This window comes from Somniosus microcephalus, chromosome 2, assembly GCF_052327205.1.
Source record: "Somniosus microcephalus isolate GS21.2 chromosome 2, FLI_Smic_1.0, whole genome shotgun sequence".
Lineage (NCBI taxonomy): Eukaryota > Metazoa > Chordata > Chondrichthyes > Squaliformes > Somniosidae > Somniosus > Somniosus microcephalus.
The window spans coordinates 123,260,010-123,277,195 of NC_140988.1; the positions used below are offsets into that span (position 1 = coordinate 123,260,010).

General features: G+C 52.4%; 1 protein-coding gene across 1 annotated transcript in view; it reads left to right on the forward strand.

The window, feature by feature from the left end:
• Positions 1 to 17,186, forward strand: part of egf (epidermal growth factor) — a 210,417-nt gene that overhangs the window by 142,671 nt on the left and 50,560 nt on the right. Inside the window, exon 16 of the mRNA XM_085962213.1 lies at positions 12,159 to 12,305. Within this exon, the coding sequence (XP_085818339.1) occupies positions 12,159 to 12,305 (147 nt within the window). The remainder of the gene's footprint in view (positions 1 to 12,158; positions 12,306 to 17,186) is intronic.

Genomic DNA, 17,186 nt, shown 5'->3' on the forward strand with positions numbered 1-17,186 from the left:
TTGCCGTTGTATACAACATGCACCCTTATTTTTCCTTTGGGGTATACTTTCTGCCCCGTATATGTTTTTAAGATAATGGATGTGTCTTTTAGAGGTATATGCGAAAATAGCCTCTCGTAATCCCGTCAATTTATTACGGTTAGAGCTGATCCTGTATCTAGCTCCATTTTAACTGGGGACCCTGCTATCGTGAGGGTAACCCAAATGGTTTGGTAATCATCTTTGGCAAGTATATTATGTAATTTGAGACAGCTTAGTCTCTTGTTTTCGGAGTCGGTATCGCTCTTCTGGTCTTCGGAGCTACTGTCCGTCATCATTTGTACCTTCCTGTAATTTCCTTTATTGATTTTTTTTTTTCTGTCTGTGGATTTATTTTGTCCCGATCGGCATACCCGTGCAATGTGTCCAATGTTTCCGCATTGCCTGCATGCTTTGTCCTTGAACCAGCAGTCCCTCTGGTTATGGGTGGATCTGCCGCAGCGATAACATCTTTCGAAACCCTGTGTCATTTCATGGGTGCCGAAGTCCTGTGTCTTTTGTTGTATCCCTGCAGCTCCTCTTGCTGCTGCTTCGTATGATACAGCCATACTGAAAGCTTTGTCCAATGTTAAATCTTTTTCAGAAAGCAGCCTTTTTTGTGTTCCTTCACTTAAGAGATCGCTGACGAATTTGTCTTGAAGATAATCTGCTAGTCCTGCCCCGAATTGGCAGTACTTTGATAGCTTTCTTAATTCGGTTAGGTAATCAGCATTACTTTCATTCTTGTGTTGATTTCTCTTGAAGAATTTGAATAGTTCCGCTATCAGCAGCGGTGTTGGGTTTAAGTGCTCCTGCAGGGTATCAACAATTTCTTTAAAATTCTTGTCCTTTGGTTTGGCTGGAGTGATTAAATTTCGTAACAGCCCGTATGCCTTTGCGCCCATTAGGTTCAGCAGTACTGAAGCTTTTTTTTCATCTTCTATTCCATTTGTAGTGCAATATACCTCCACTCTTTCCACGTATGTGGTCCAATCCTCTATTTCGCTATCAAAAGCATCAATATTGCCAGACTTAGGCATTTCAGAAAAGATATGGCGCTTCCCGCGCTTTTCTTTCTTTTCTACAGCAAAGATATGGCGCTTCCCGCGCTTTCCCGCCGCTGCTGCCGATGACAACGCTTTTTCCCGCGGTTTCCGTTCTTTTTTTATTTTTTAATTTATTTACAGTTGGAGACTCGTTCCCGCCGGACTTTCTCTCCAGGTCTGAACGCTGACCTGCTCGCAGCGCCGGCCATCTCCCGAGTGCTCCCTCCCAGTCCGTTATTGCTTGCCTCCGATTTCGCTGCCTGTCTCAGCTGTAGAGCTAGCCGCTGGAGCCCCAGCCTGACGCCCAGGAAGGATTAGCACAGTACCTGCCACCAGCTTGGCCAGCTGGTGAAACCACAGATTCTCTCACTTTCTTGAGTCTTCTGGATGCCCGAGGAATCGATGTCCTTGAGGTGCTGCCGAATTGCAGGTAAGTCCGTTTCCACTTCATCGCCACTGTAGTGTCCGTGTGTTGATAAAGACACTGAAGACAGGAGTTGGTTCATAGGTGTTTACTAAGCAAAGTCTGGGGGGGGTTCTAACGGATATACACAATATACAGGCTTATATAGCCCGAGTGGCCATTACCGGCATTACAGCACACCTGGGGCTCTTAAAGGCACATACACTACAGGTCTGATCCCCAACTCCGGGAGGAGTTCAATCCTCAGGGGGGTCCGATCCCCAACCCCGGGAGGAGTTCAATCCCCGGGGGGTCCGATCCCTGACCCCGGGAGGAGTTCAATCACCGGGGGGGTCCGATCCCCAACCCCGGGAGGAGTTCAATCCCCAGGGGGTCCGATCCCCGACCCCGGGAGGAGTTCAATCCCCAGGGGGCCCGATCCCTGACCCCGGGAGGAGTTCAATCCCCAGGGGATCTGATCCCCGACCCCGGGAGGAGTTCAATCCCCAGGGGGTCCGATCCCCGACCCCAGGAGGAGTTCAATCCCCAGGGGGTCCGATACCTGACCCCGGGAATGGAGTTCAATCCCCAGGGGGTCCGATACCTGACCCCGGGAATGGAGTTCAATCCACAGGGGGTCCGATCCCCGACCCTGGGAGGAGTTCAATCCCCAGGGGGTCCGATATCTGACCGCGGGAGGAGTTCAATCCCCAGGGGGTCCGATATCTGACCCCGGGAGGAGTTCAATCCCCAGGGGGTCCGATATCTGACCCCGGGAGGAGTTCAATCCCCAGGGGGTCCGATCCCCGACCCCGGGAGGAGTTCAATCCCCAGGGGGTCCGATCCCCAACCCCGGGAGGAGTTCAATCCCCAGGGGGTCCGATCCCCGACCCCAGGAGGAGTTCAATCCCCAGGGGGCCCGATCCCCGACCCCGGGAGGAGATCAATCCCCAGGGGGTCCGATCCCCGACCCCAGGAGGAGTTCAATCCCCAGGGGGTCCGATCCCCGACCCCGGGAGGAGTTCAATCCCCAGGGGGTCCGATCATCGACCCCGGGAGGAGTTCAATCCCCAGGGGGTCCGATCATCGACCCCGGGAGGAGTTCAATCCCCAGGGGGTCCGATCCCCGACCCCGGGAGGAGTTCAATCCCCAGGGGGTCCGATCCCCGACCCCGGGAGGAGTAAAATCCCCAGGGGGTCCGATCCCCGACCCCGGGAGGAGTTCAATCCCCAGGGGGTCCGATATCTGACCCCGGGAGGAGTTCAATCCCCAGGGAGTCCGATATCTGACCCCGGGAGGATTTCAATCCCCAGGGGGTCCGATCCCCGACCCCGGGAGGAGTTCAATCCACAGGGAGTCCGATATCTGACCCCGGGAGGAGTTCAATCCCCAGGGGGTCCGATATCTGACCCCGGGAGCAGTTCAATCCCCAGGGGGTCCGATCCCCGACCCCGGGAGGAGTTCAATCCCCAGGGAATCCGATATCTGACCCCGGGAGGAGTTCAATCCCCAGGGGGTCCGATCCCCGACCCCGGGAGGAGTTCAATCCCCAGGGGGTCCGATATCTGACCCCGGGAGGAGTTCAATCCCCAGGGGGTCCGATCCCCGACCCCGGGAGGAGTTCAATCCCCAGGGGGTCCGATCCCCGACCCCGGGAGGAGTTCAATCCCCAGGGGGTCCGATCCCCGACCCTGGGAGGAGTTCAATCCCCAGGGGGTCCGATCCCCGACCCCGGGAGGAGTTCAATCCCCAGGGGGTCCGATCCCCGACCCCGGGAGGAGTTCAATCCCCAGGGGGTCCGATCCCCGACCCCAGGAGGAGTTCAATCCCCAGGGGGTCCGGTCCCCGACCCCGGGAGGAGTTCAATCTCCAGGGGGTCCGATCATCGACCCCGGGAGGAGTTCAATCCCCAGGGGGTCCGATCATCGACCCCGGGAGGAGTTCAATCCCCAGGGGGTCCGATCATCGACCCCGGGAGGAGTTCAATCCCCGGGGGGTCTGATACCCGACCCCGGGAGGAGTTCAATCCCCAGGGGGTCTGATCCCCGACCCCGGGAGGAGTTCAATCCCCAGGGGGTCCGATACCCGACCCCGGGAGGAGTTCAATCCCCAGGGGGTCCGATCCCCGACCACGGGAGGAGTTCAATCCCCAGGGGGTCCGATACCTGACCCCGGGATGAGTTCAATCCCCAGGGGGTCCGATACCCGACCCTGGGAGGAGTTCAATCCCCAGGGGGTCCGATCCCCGACCCCGGCAGGAATTCAATCCCCGGGGGGTCCGATACCTGACCCCGGGAGGAGTTCAATCCCCAGGGGGTCCGATACCTGACCCCGGGATGAGTTCAATCCCCAGGGGGTCTGATCCCCGACCCCGGGAGGAGTTCAATCCCCAGGGGGTCCGATACCTGACCCCGGGATGAGTTCAATCCCCAGGGGGTCTGATCCCCGACCCCGGGAGGAGTTCAATCCCCGGGGGGTCCGATACCTGACCCCGGGAGGAGTTCAATCCCCAGGGGGTCCGATCCCCGACCCCGGGAGGAGTTCAATCCCCAGGGGGTCCGATCCCTGACCCCGGGAGGAGTTCAATCCCCAGGGGGTCCGATCCCCGACCCCGGGAGGAGTTCAATCCCCGGGGGGTCCGATCCCCGACCCCGGGAGGAGTTCAATCCCCGGGGGGTCTGATCCCCGACCCCGGGAGGAGTTCAATCCCCAGGGGGTCCGATCCCCGACCCCGGGAGGAGTTCAATCCCCAGGGGGTCCGATACCAGACCCCAGGAGGAGTTCAATCCCCAGGTGGTTCGATCCCCGACCCCGGGAGGAGTTCAATCCCCAGGGGGTCCGATCCCCAACCCCGGGAGGAGTTCAATCCCCAGGGGGTCCGATCCCCGACCCCGGGAGGAGTTCAATCCCCAGGGGGTCCGATCCCCAACCCCAGGAGGAGTTCAATCCCCAGGGGGTCCGATCCCCGACCCCGGGAGGAGTTCAATCCCCAGGGGGTCCGATCCCCGACCCCGGGAGGAGTTCAATCCCCAGGGGGTCCGATCCCCGACCCCGGGAGGAGTTCAATCCCCAGGGGGTCCGATCCCCAACCCCAGGAGGAGTTCAATCCCCAGGGGGTCCGATCCCCAACCCCAGGAGGAGTTCAATCCCCAGGGGGTCCGATCCCCGACCCCGGGAGGAGTTCAATCCCCAGGGGGTCCGATATCTGACCCCGGGAGGAGTTCAATCCCCAGGGGGTCCGATCCCCGACCCTGGGAGGAGTTCAATCCCCAGGGGGTCCGATCCCCGACCCCGGCAGGAATTCAATCCCCGGGGGGTCCGATACCTGACCCCGGGAGGAGTTCAATCCCCAGGGGGTCCGATACCTGACCCCGGGATGAGTTCAATCCCCAGGGGGTCTGATCCCCGACCCCGGGAGGAGTTCAATCCCCAGGGGGTCCGATACCTGACCCCGGGATGAGTTCAATCCCCAGGGGGTCTGATCCCCGACCCCGGGAGGAGTTCAATCCCCGGGGGGTCCGATACCTGACCCCGGGAGGAGTTCAATCCCCAGGGGGTCCGATCCCCGACCCCGGGAGGAGTTCAATCCCCAGGGGGTCCGATCCCTGACCCCGGGAGGAGTTCAATCCCCAGGGGGTCCGATCCCCGACCCCGGGAGGAGTTCAATCCCCGGGGGGTCCGATCCCCGACCCCGGGAGGAGTTCAATCCCCGGGGGGTCTGATCCCCGACCCCGGGAGGAGTTCAATCCCCAGGGGGTCCGATCCCCGACCCCGGGAGGAGTTCAATCCCCAGGGGGTCCGATACCAGACCCCAGGAGGAGTTCAATCCCCAGGTGGTTCGATCCCCGACCCCGGGAGGAGTTCAATCCCCAGGGGGTCCGATCCCCAACCCCGGGAGGAGTTCAATCCCCAGGGGGTCCGATCCCCGACCCCGGGAGGAGTTCAATCCCCAGGGGGTCCGATCCCCAACCCCAGGAGGAGTTCAATCCCCAGGGGGTCCGATCCCCGACCCCGGGAGGAGTTCAATCCCCAGGGGGTCCGATCCCCGACCCTGGGAGGAGTTCAATCCCCAGGGGGTCCGATCCCCGACCCCGGGAGGAGTTCAATCCCCAGGGGGTCCGATCCCCAACCCCAGGAGGAGTTCAATCCCCAGGGGGTCCGATCCCCGACCCCGGGAGGAGTTCAATCCCCAGGGGGTCCGATCCCCAACCCCAGGAGGAGTTCAATCCCCAGGGGGTCCGATCCCCGACCCCGGGAGGAGTTCAATCCCCAGGGGGTCCGATATCTGACCCCGGGAGGAGTTCAATCCCCAGGGGGTCCGATCCCCGACCCCGGGAGGAGTTCAATCCCCAGGGGGTCCGATATCTGACCCCGGGAGCAGTTCAATCCCCAGGGGGTCCGATCCCCAACCCCGGGAGGAGTTCAATCCCCAGGGAATCCGATATCTGACCCCGGGAGCAGTTCAATCCCCAGGGGGTCCGATCCCCAACCCCGGGAGGAGTTCAATCCCCAGGGAATCCGATATCTGACCCCGGGAGGAGTTCAATCCCCAGGGGGTCCGATATCTGACCCCGGGAGGAGTTCAATCCCCAGGGGGTCCGATCCCTGACCCCGGGAGGAGTTCAATCCCCGGGGAGTCCGATCCCCGACCCTGGGAGGAGTTCAATCACTGGGGGGTCCGATCCCCGACCCCGGGAGGAGTTCAATCCCCAGGGGGTCCGATATCTGACCCCAGGAGGAGTTCAATCCCCAGGGGTTCGATACCTGACCCCGGGAATGGAGTACAATCCCCAGGGGGTCCGATACCCGACCCCGGGAATGGAGTTCAATCCCCAGGGGGTCCGATCCCCGACCCCGGGAATGGAGTTCAATCCCCAGGGGGTTTGATCCCCGACCCCGGCAGGAGTTCAATCCCCAGGGGGTCCGATACCCGACCCCGGGAGGAGTTCAATCCCCAGGGGTTCGATACCTGACCCCGGGAATGGTGTTCAATCCCCAGGGGGTCCGATACCCGATCCAGGGGGGCGGGCTGCTGGTAGGTGTGGTGTATGTAACCTGTTCCACCTTAAGAGAACTTAAGCCTGTTCCACCTTAAGAGATGTACTACTTTCTCTGGCTGCTGTATACGTAATACCGGTGGTGACCACCGGTATATAAGTACTGTGTAGTGATATTGCTGTTAGTATAGCCCTGACCTCCAACTAGTAAAGACCTGTTGAAACGTTATTCTTGTAGTCTGTGTCAGTAATTAATCTTAAATACAACTAGAACACACAGACTTAACAGTGGCGATGAGTCCGATTCTTACCCTGCGGCAGTTTATATCCACGGCGGCTTCGTCCACAGAACGGGCGTCGAAGAGAGGCATCCACCCTCATCACCCTGCTGGAAGACACGTCGCGCGGCAGGCATCGAGAACCCGGAGTGCAGAAGATATCCTGAACTCGAAGCCTCCATCAGCGGCAGTCAGCTATCTTCCTTCTACCTCGGTGGTGGGTAAGCCGGTCAGCGACGCGAGCAGAAAGTCGGCCGCGTTGGCTGTACAGACGGGGAGGGAAGACGGAGGAATAAGGGCGGTGAGATCGATCGCGACCGGAGATAAGGGCCGGGCCGCATTCGGGCCAAAAAGGCGCAGCGTCTGGGGCGACTGAAGGCGCGAGAGCCGCGGTGAAGGCGAACGCAGCCGGTGCTAATAACCGGGCTGCAAGAAGGGCTGCGAGGCGCGACACCGGGGAAGCGTGAATGCCCGAGGGAGCCGCGATGAAGCGGAGACAGCGTCGGGGGAGTTACTAACCGCTGGGAAAGGGGAGCAGCAGCGGCACGCCAAACGCCATTGCAGCCAGCGGGTGAAGAAGGCGAGCGCGGGAAAGACCGCCAAGCGCGGGAAACCGCCATTTTGTAGGCGGAGGACGAAGACAAGAGCGGGAAGCTGCCGTCTTGGAAAAAGGGAAATCACTAAAAAAAAAAAATTGCAACGATGCCTAAACATGGGAACATTAATACCTTTGATAGCGACATCGAAGATTGGGCTATGTATGTAGAACGCATACAAAATTATTGTAAAGCAAATAAAATCCCAGATGATGAGAAAGCACTAACTTTATTAAACTTAATGGGTGCGAAGACATACGGGCAATTGAAACACCTTTTATCACCAGATGAACCGGCGGAGAAGACGTTCGAGGAGATTGTTACTGTCCTTAGAAATCATCTAAACCCCACGCCGCTGATGCTAGCGGAACGATTTAAATTTTACAGCAGAAAGCAGCTGAAAGATGAAAGCAATGCTGAATATTTAATGGAATTGCGTAAGCTAGCAAAGTACTGTCAGTTTGGAACGGGACTAACAGATGCACTAAGAGATAAATTTGTGTGTGGATTATTAAAAGAAGATACACAAAAGCGACTGCTCGAGGAGAATGAGCTGACGCTTGAGAAAGCGGTCACTATGGCAGCATCACACGAAGCCGCAGCGAGAGGCACGGCAGTAATGCAGCTACGGTCACCGGAATTCAGTACAAATCAATTGGTTTTGAGTACTGTAAAATGTTATCGTTGTGGAAAGACAACGCATGATCAGAACCAGTGTTGGTTTAAAAACCAAGAATGCAGAACGTGTGGCAGGCTTGGCCACATAGCTAAAGTATGCCGGTCAGGAAAGAAGACCAGCAACAAAAAGTCACCGCAAGGAAAATACATAAAGGTACACAAGGTGACAAAGAACAGTTCGAACGAACAGAAGTCAGATTCAGACGCCAGCAGTAATGAACTGGGTAGCTTAAGAGTACACAACGTTGGTAAGGATGCAGATCTCCAGACAATTTGGGTCACTCTTCAGATAGCAGGAGTCCAAGTAAAGATGGAATTGGACACTGGATCGGCATTGATGGTCATGAATAAGAAAGATTACAAAAGGTTATTCCAACATATTCCCCTACGGGATACGGAGATTATATTGAAAACATACACGGGGCAAAGAGTGTACCCCATCGGAAAGATAGAGGTAAAAGTGGTCCACAAGGGCAAAGAAAGCCAAGTAATGGACTTATATGTGCTACCTGAAGGAGGTCCACCACTACTGGGATGGGAGTGGATCAGGAAAATGAATATGGACTGGCACTCCTTAAAGGCACTAACGGTAGATTCCGGGGAAACAGATGTCAAACCTAAACGATTGTCCAGAATATTGGATGATGCTAAAGAGGTGTTCCAGCAGGGACTGGGAACACTGAGAGGAATTACGGCAAACATCAAGATTGATGAACATGCACACCCAAAAATTTTCAAAGCCAGACCGGTACCCTATGCAATACGACCTGCTGTAGAAGCGGAACTGGAAGCGCTAGAACGTTCAGGTGTACTGTCTAAGGTAGATTGGAGTGAGTGGGCTACGCCCATTGTTCCCGTTATGAAACGTCCTTTGAGCAACAAGCCAGGAGATCCAGGGAAGGTTCGCATCTGTGGAGACTTCAAGATCACCGTTAATCCGGTGCTTCACACGGTGCAGTATCCGCTTCCGCAGATTGAGGATATTTTTGCTTCGTTGTCTGGCGGGAAACACTTCACCAAGATAGACCTGGCGCAGGCGTACTTGCAGATGGAGGTTGAAGAAGAGTCACGCCAGTACCTCACGATCAACACGCATAGAGGTTTGTACCGGTATAATAGGTTGGTTTTTGGAGTGGCATCGGCTCCAGCAATTTGGCAGAGGGCCATGGAGCAGGTATTACAGGGAATTCCAGGCACACAATGTTACCTGGACGATATTCTGATTACAGGAGATGGTGATGAAGAACACCTCGCAAACTTGGAACTGGTGCTCAACAGACTGAAAGAGTATGGACTTCGAGTTAATCGGCAGAAATGTGAGTTCTTTCAGAAGCGGATCTCGTACTGTGGTCATGTCATTGACCGGGAGGGGCTTCATAAGTCTCCTGACAAGATAGAGGCAGTTGTAAAGGCTCCCGCTCCGGATAATGTCTCTCAGTTGAGGTCGTTTCTAGGATTGATTAACTATTACCATAAGTTTCTACCGAATCTATCCATGGTACTGCACCCGCTGAACGCTCTTTTACAGAAGGGGGTACCATGGGAATGGAGCGAAAACTGTAAGAAGGCATTTCGCAAAAGCAAAGAATTGATCACCTCAGAGGAAGTGTTGGCTCACTTCAACCCGACACTGCCTATTCGGTTGGCTTGTGATGCTTCTCCATATGGTATTGGGGCAGTACTCTCACACAAGTTGCCAAATGGCACGGAAAGGCCAGTCGCGTTTGCATCCAGATCATTGACCTCCGCTGAGCGCAACTATGCGCAGATCGATAGGGAGGCTCTCAGCCTTGTATGGGGAGTGAAGAAGTTTAATCATTACCTGCAGGGCCAAAAATTCACACTTCTGACAGACCATCAGCCGTTGGTATCCATTTTTAACCCTAAGAAGGGTGTTTCGGTGATGACAGCACAGAGACTCCAGAGATGGTCCCTTTTCCTAGGGGCACATCAATATCAAATAGAATTCAAAGGTACAAAGCAGCATGGCAATGCTGATGGACTGTCGCGCCTGCCACTACCTGAAGAAGAAGAGACGACGAAAGTTGACCCTGTTGAGTTATTTCATTCGACCATCAGAGTGTTTACCAGTCACCAATGCAAGTATTGAAAGAGAAACCAGGAACGACCCGACACTGTCCCGAGTCTACGAGGTGACAGTGAAGGGATGGCCAACACATGGTGATCCTCTGTTACCGGCATTCTCGGCAAGACGAGACCAGCTGTCCGTCTGCCATGGTACTTTGATGTACGGGACAAGAGTGATTATTCCTCCCAAGTTAAGGGAAAGAGTTCTAAAGGAACTGCATGAAGGTTATCTGGGGGGAGTTAAGATGAAAAGTCTTGCTAGGGCTTATGTATGGTGGCCGGGTATTGACCAACAGATAGAGGAGTTGACGAAAAGCTGCGCTGGGTGCCAAAAAGTGCAAAATGCACCTCCGATCGCACCGCTACACCCATGGGAATGGCCTTCAGCCCCATGGCAACGCGTACATATTGACTTTGCTGGTCCATTCATGGACTCCATGTTCCTAATTGCGGTGGACGCACATTCCAAATGGCCAGAAGTGATCAAGATGAATACCACTACATCAGAAAAGACAATTGCGGTGTTAAGAACAATATTCGCAAGGAACGGATTGCCAGAACAGATATGTTCGGACAACGGACCACAGTTCGTGTCGGAAGAATTCCAAAAATTCTTAAAGAAGAATGGGGTGAAACATTATACCTCTGCCCCATATCATCCGGCGACAAACGGGTTGGCCGAGAGATTTGTCCAAACATTCAAAAAGGCAATAAAGGCCATGAACGATGATCAGATTCCGCTACAACACAAGGTGGACAATTTCCTAATGGCATATCGAAACGCCGCTCATGCAGTAACCATCCAAAGTCCTGCCATGATGTTTTATAACAGGAGGTTGCGGTCCAGGTTGGACTTGTTAAAACCAAATGTGCGGAGGGAAGTGGAAAACAAACAGTTCCGGCATATTAATAACAAGACCACTCGAAGTTTCGACGTAGGACAACCAGTGTTGGCAAGGGACTATGGAAACGAAAAATGGCAGTCCGGAACAATTCGGGCCAGACAAGGACCTCTGATGTACACAGTAGATATTGGTAACAATGTGATAAGGTGTCATGCGGATCAACTGGTAGAATCGAGAGCAAGGGTCGAACCCATGGTTGCGACAGAGACAACTGTGGAAGACGTTAATGAACCTGAAGCATCTACCTCGGCAGGGAATGTACCTGATGATGACGTCCAATACATAGGAAACCAACTAGAGGAGTCACCTCAACAACAAGAATCAGAGACCACTGAAAGGCGTTATCCAACCCGAATCAGAAGGCCTCCTGAGAGACTGAACCTTTGAACTGTTTATACCTGAAGTTATATATGTATATATGTTATTATGTTATGTTAAATGGGGATATGACTGTTAAGCTAAAAAGGGAGGATTGTGGTGTATGTAACCTGTTCCACCTTAAGAGAACTTAAGCCTGTTCCACCTTAAGAGATGTACTACTTTCTCTGGCTGCTGTATACGTAATACCGGTGGTGACCACCGGTATATAAGTACTGTGTAGTGATATTGCTGTTAGCATAGCCCTGACCTCCAACTAGTAAAGACCTGTTGAAACGTTATTCTTGTAGTCTGTGTCAGTAATTAATCTTAAATACAACTAGAACACACAGACTTAACAGTAGGTGAGCCTGGAGGGCCGGGAAGAAGCACTCCTGCTCCTCCCAGCCCAAAAGGATTGCTACCAGAGACTGTGCTCACCTCGCTGCAGCTACCAGGAATCAGAAGGCCCGGGATTCCTGGCCAGCCGCAGTAAAACCTGCACAGCAGGTTAAAGCACAGGCTGCAGGGCCTAAATAACATATTTAAATTGCCATTCCTGGTAGCGGGTTGGCTGCCCGCCCCCCCCCCCCCCCCCCGTCCCGCCTGAGTAAAAATTGAAAGTGGGCAGGTTGGAGGCTGGTTGGGGGCGAGATTTCGATTTTGAAAACTTCAACTTCCTCCCCCGCCTCCAACCCACCCGTTTTTTCATGTTAAAATTCCCCCCATATCAGAGAATGCTACAATTTGAGTTCTGAGCTGTGTTCAGATTCCTCGTGCTATTACTCCAGGTGCTGATCCTTGCCTGTTTAAGAATGGTGGATGTGGTCAAACCTGTGAGAATAGGTTTGGCATTGCCTATTGCCTGTGCCATGATGGCTTTCAAAAGAGAATAGATGGAACATCATGTCAAGCTGTAAACCTTTCACCAACTGCAGGTAAGAAAAGTTTCAATTATAGTCCTATTACCTATTAATAATTCCCTGTTTGTAAGCAATTGTATCAATACTTGATATAATAGTAACTCCCCTCACCTCCAGTTAACTGGTTGAAGAATACACATATCAAAGTATTCACTCTAATGCCATAGTAAACAAAAGTGGCCAATGACCTTCAAAATAAATCTAGTCTGCAGATCTATTTGTAAGATGCATGCTTTGAAATGTAAACTTTGTGTTCTGTGTATATAGCCCACCAACTCTAACAAGAACAAATCTATTTTAAGACTCAAGGTTTCCCATATAAATTTCCATTTGTTACATTGTAAAGCAGCATCTTTAAGAACAAAATTTCACAAGTTGACCAGGTTCCACTTACAAGTGGAGCGGTGACACTGTATGTTGGAGCTGCAGTGTGGCGCACCACAGGATGGAGGGATATGATTTTGCGCCTCAGATTTCTTACACTATAATTTCTTGATCTCAAAGAGGTAGGGGACTCGATAGACAGGCATTTCTGCGGCTGCAGACGTGACTCCAGGATGGTATATTGCTTCCCTGGTGCCAGGGTCAAGGATGTCACCGGGCGGTTGCAGAACATTTTGTGGGGGGAGGGTGAACAGCCAGAGGACGTGGTCAACGACATAGGTAGAAAGAGGGATGAGATCCTGCAGGCAGATTTTAGGGAGCTAGGAAAGAGATTAAAAAGCAGGATCTCAAAGGTAATAATCTCAGATTACTCCTGGTGCCACACGTTAGTGAGTATAGAAATAGGAGTATAGCGCAGATGAATGCGTGGCATGAGGGATGGTACAGGAGGGAGGGCATTAGATTCCTCGGGAGGTGGGACCTGTACAGGCTGGACGGGTTGCACCTCAACAGGGCCAGAACCAATATCCTCACGGGGAGGTTTGCTAGTGCTGTTGGGGAGGGTTTAAACTAATTTGGCAGGGGGGTGGGCACCAGGACGTAACATTAGAAAGGGGAAATTGTTAGATCCGTGATTCTAAGAGTATGATGTTTTTCAATAACCACACGGATGCTGTAACTTAACAATAAACAGGTATTTACTGGAGGAGGGCAGTCTCAAGACTGGGGGCACAGAGGCATGCGCAACGCTTATATACAGGTGTGGTCACTGCCGGTACTACAGTATACAGGAGCTGTAAAAGTAGTTCTGTCTTAAAGGTACATACACCACAATTCCTCCCCTTTTAGATTAGTAGTACCCCTACTATTCAAATAACAATTAACACTTTAACATGTACATTAAACAACAATAGTCCATTTATAGATTCAGTCTTTGGGGCGGCTTCCTGACCCTTTCGGGATAGCGCCTTTCCTGAGGTTCTTGTTCTTGGTGCAGAGGCGATTCTGGCCCCTTTTCATCGGGTAGTTCATCGGGTTCCACTGCTACTGGTTCTGAGGTAGATGCTACCGGTATGTCGGGTTCATCCCCAAGTACTCGAGACATGGGGTTGACTCGTTCCTGTGACGCTAAGATCTGATCGACGTGGCATCTCACAATGTTCTCCCCGACATCCACTGTGTACATTAATGGCCCCTGCCTTGTGCATATCGTTCCGGGTTGCCATTTCTCTGTTCGATAGTCACGGGCCAAGACTGGTTGTCCTACATTGAAGCTCCTTGTCGGCTTCTCATTGATGTGCTGGAATTGTTTGTCCTCAACATTTCTTCGCACATTTGGTCTGAGCAAGTCCAGACGAGATCTCAACCTTCGGTTAAAGAACATCATGGCCGGGGTCTGGTTGGTAACTGCATGTGTCGCATTTCGGTAGGCTAATAAGAAATTGTCCACCTTATGCTGTAGTGGAATTTCATCGTCGCACATGGCCTTTATCGCCTTCTTAAAGGTTTGTATGAACCTCTCAGCCAATCCATTTGTGGCTGGATGATACGGGGCGGATGTGTAATGCCTTACCCCATTCCTTCTCATAAATTTTTGAAACTCTTCGGACACAAACTGTGGTCCATTATCAGAGCAAATCTGCTCTGGCAACCCGTTTCTGGCAAATATGGTCCGTAGGACTGCAATCATTTTCTCTGTAGTGGTTGAGGACATTTTTATCACCTCAGGCCACTTTGAATGAGCATTCACTGCTATTAAGAACATTGAGTCCATGAATGGACCAGCGAAATCAATATGCACCCATTGCCATGGAGAGGAGGGCCACTCCCATGGGTGTAGAGGGGCATGTGGTGGTGCATTTTGGACCTTCTGGCATCCTGAGCAGCTCTTAGTTAGGTCTTTGATTTGTTCATCGATTCCCAGCCACCACACATAAGCCCTAGCAAGGCTTTTCGTTTTCACTCCCCCCAGATGACCTTCATGTAGCTCATTTAGCACTCTCTCCCTTAACTTGGGTGGAATCACCACTCTGGATCCACACATCACTGTCCCCTGGCATACTGACAGCTGTTCTCTTCTGGATGAGAATGCTGGCAACAGTGAGTCGCCATGTGTTGGCCATCCCCTCACTGTCAAATCATATACCCGAGACAGCGTCGGATCATTGCGGGTCTCCTTCTCTATATCCGCGTACGTCACTGGCAATCGTTCAATTATTGACGAATAAAATATCTCGATAGGGTCCACTGCTGGTGCTTCCGCCACAGTAGGCAGTGGCAGGCGCGATAGCCCATCAGCGTTCCCATGCTGTTGCGTGCCTTTATATTCTATTTCATATTGATTCACCCCTAGAAACAGGGACCATCTTTGTAACCGTTGTGCAGTCATCACCGGAACGCCCTTCTTTGGATTAAAGATGGAAACAGGTGGTTGGTGGTCAGTCAGCAAGGTGAACTTCTGCCCATGCAGATAGTGGTTGAATTTTTTTACTCCCCATACTAGGCTGAGGGCCTCCGTCAATCTGGGCGTAGTTGCGCTCGGCTGAGGTTAGTGACCGAGACGCAAAGGCTACTGGCCTCTCCAACCCGTCTGGTAATTTGTGCGACAGCACCGCTCCAATACCATAGGGTGATGCATCACATGCCAAACGAATTGGTAGTGCTGGGTTGAAATGGGCCAACACCTCTTTTGATGTGATCATTTTTTTACACTTCTGGAAAGCTCATCTACGTTCATCATTCCACTTCCATGGTACCCCTGTTTGCAGTAGGGTGTTCAGTGGGTGTAATACCGTGGACAAATTTGGTAAGAACTTGTGGTAGTAGTTTACCAGCCCGAGGAACGACCTCAGTTGTGACACATTTTCCGGTGCTGGAACCTTGACTACTGCTTCAATCTTTTCAGGGGACTTATGTAACCCCTCTTCATCGATGACGTGGCCACAATACGAGATCTGTTTCTGCAAAAACTCACACTTGTGGCGATTAGCTCGTAGCCGATATTCCTTTAATCTGGTGAGCACCTTCTCCAAGTTGGCGAGGTGATCACTGTCATTTTCGCCCGTGACCAGGATGTCGTCCAAATAACACTGGGTCCCTGGAATCCCTTGCAGGACTTGATCCATTGCCCTTTGCCAGATAGCCGGAGCCGAGGCTACCCCGAACACGAGCCGGTTGTATTGATAGAGACCTTTATGAGTGTTAATCGTAAGGTATTGTTTTGAAGCTTCTTCTACCTCCATTTGCAAGTACGCCTGGGCTAGATCAATTTTGGTGAAGCGTTTACCTCCAGATAGCGAGGCGAAAATATCCTCAATTCGTGGAAGCGGATATTGTACCGTGTGAAGGACTGGGTTCACTGTCACCTTAAAATCCCCACAGATGCGGACCTTCTTTGGTTCCCCAGGCGTATTACTCAACAACCTCTTCATTACACGAATGATGGGTGTAGCCCACTCGCTCCAGTCCACTTTGAACAGTACTCCTGAACGTTCCAACCCTTCCAGCTCTGCTTCGACAGCTGGTCTGATCGCATAAGGCACTGGTCTGGCCTTAAGAAACTTTGGGCTTGCATTTTCCTCTATTTTAATCGTTGCTGTTATGCCTTTTAGTGTTCCGAGTCCCTCCTGGAACACTTCTTTTGCGTCAGTTAGCATTTTTGACAGTCGTCCAGGTGTGACGTCGTCATCCTTTTTGGCCTCAACCTTCAGTGCCTGTATGGAATGCCAATCTAATTGTATCTTCCGAATCCATTCACGTCCTAGCAGTGGTGGTCCTCCATCTGGCAATACATATATATCCATTTTAGGTATTTCCTGGCCTTTATATATCACTTTCACCCTTATTTTTCCTTTGGGGTAGACTTTTTGCCCCGTGTACGTCTTCAAGACGATCTCTGTAGCTTTCAAGGGTATATGTGAAAATAGCCGCTTGTAGTCCCTTTGGTTTATGACTGTTAGGGCTGATCCTGTGTCCAATTCCATTTTCACTTGCACTCCATCTATCTTGAGTGTAACCCAGATAGTCTGGTGATCCTCCATTTTGGTTACCTTATGTAGTTTCAGACAACCCAGCTCCTTGCTTCCGGAGTCTGTGTCACTTTTCTGTTCGTCTGAACCACTGTCCATCACCTGGTGTACCTTTTTGTACTTCTCCTGTGGAGATTTCTTACTGTTGGTTTTCTTCCCAGACCTGCAGACTCTTGCTATGTGTCCTGCTTTTCCACACTGTCTGCACACTTGGTCCTTGAACCAACAATCCTTCTGGTCATGTGTTGTTCTGCCGCAGCGATAGCACTTCCCTGTTCCATAGGACATTTCATTGGTGCCATATTCTTGCGGTCTCCGTTGTATCTCTGCAGCGCCCCCTTGCGGCTGCTTCGTGTGATACTGCCATACTGAAAGCCTTGTCCAGCGTAAGATCCTTTTCTGATAGAAGCCGTTTCTGGGTTCCTTCACTTTGTAGCCCACACACAAACTTGTCCCTTAACGTATCTGCTAGTCCCGCTCCAAA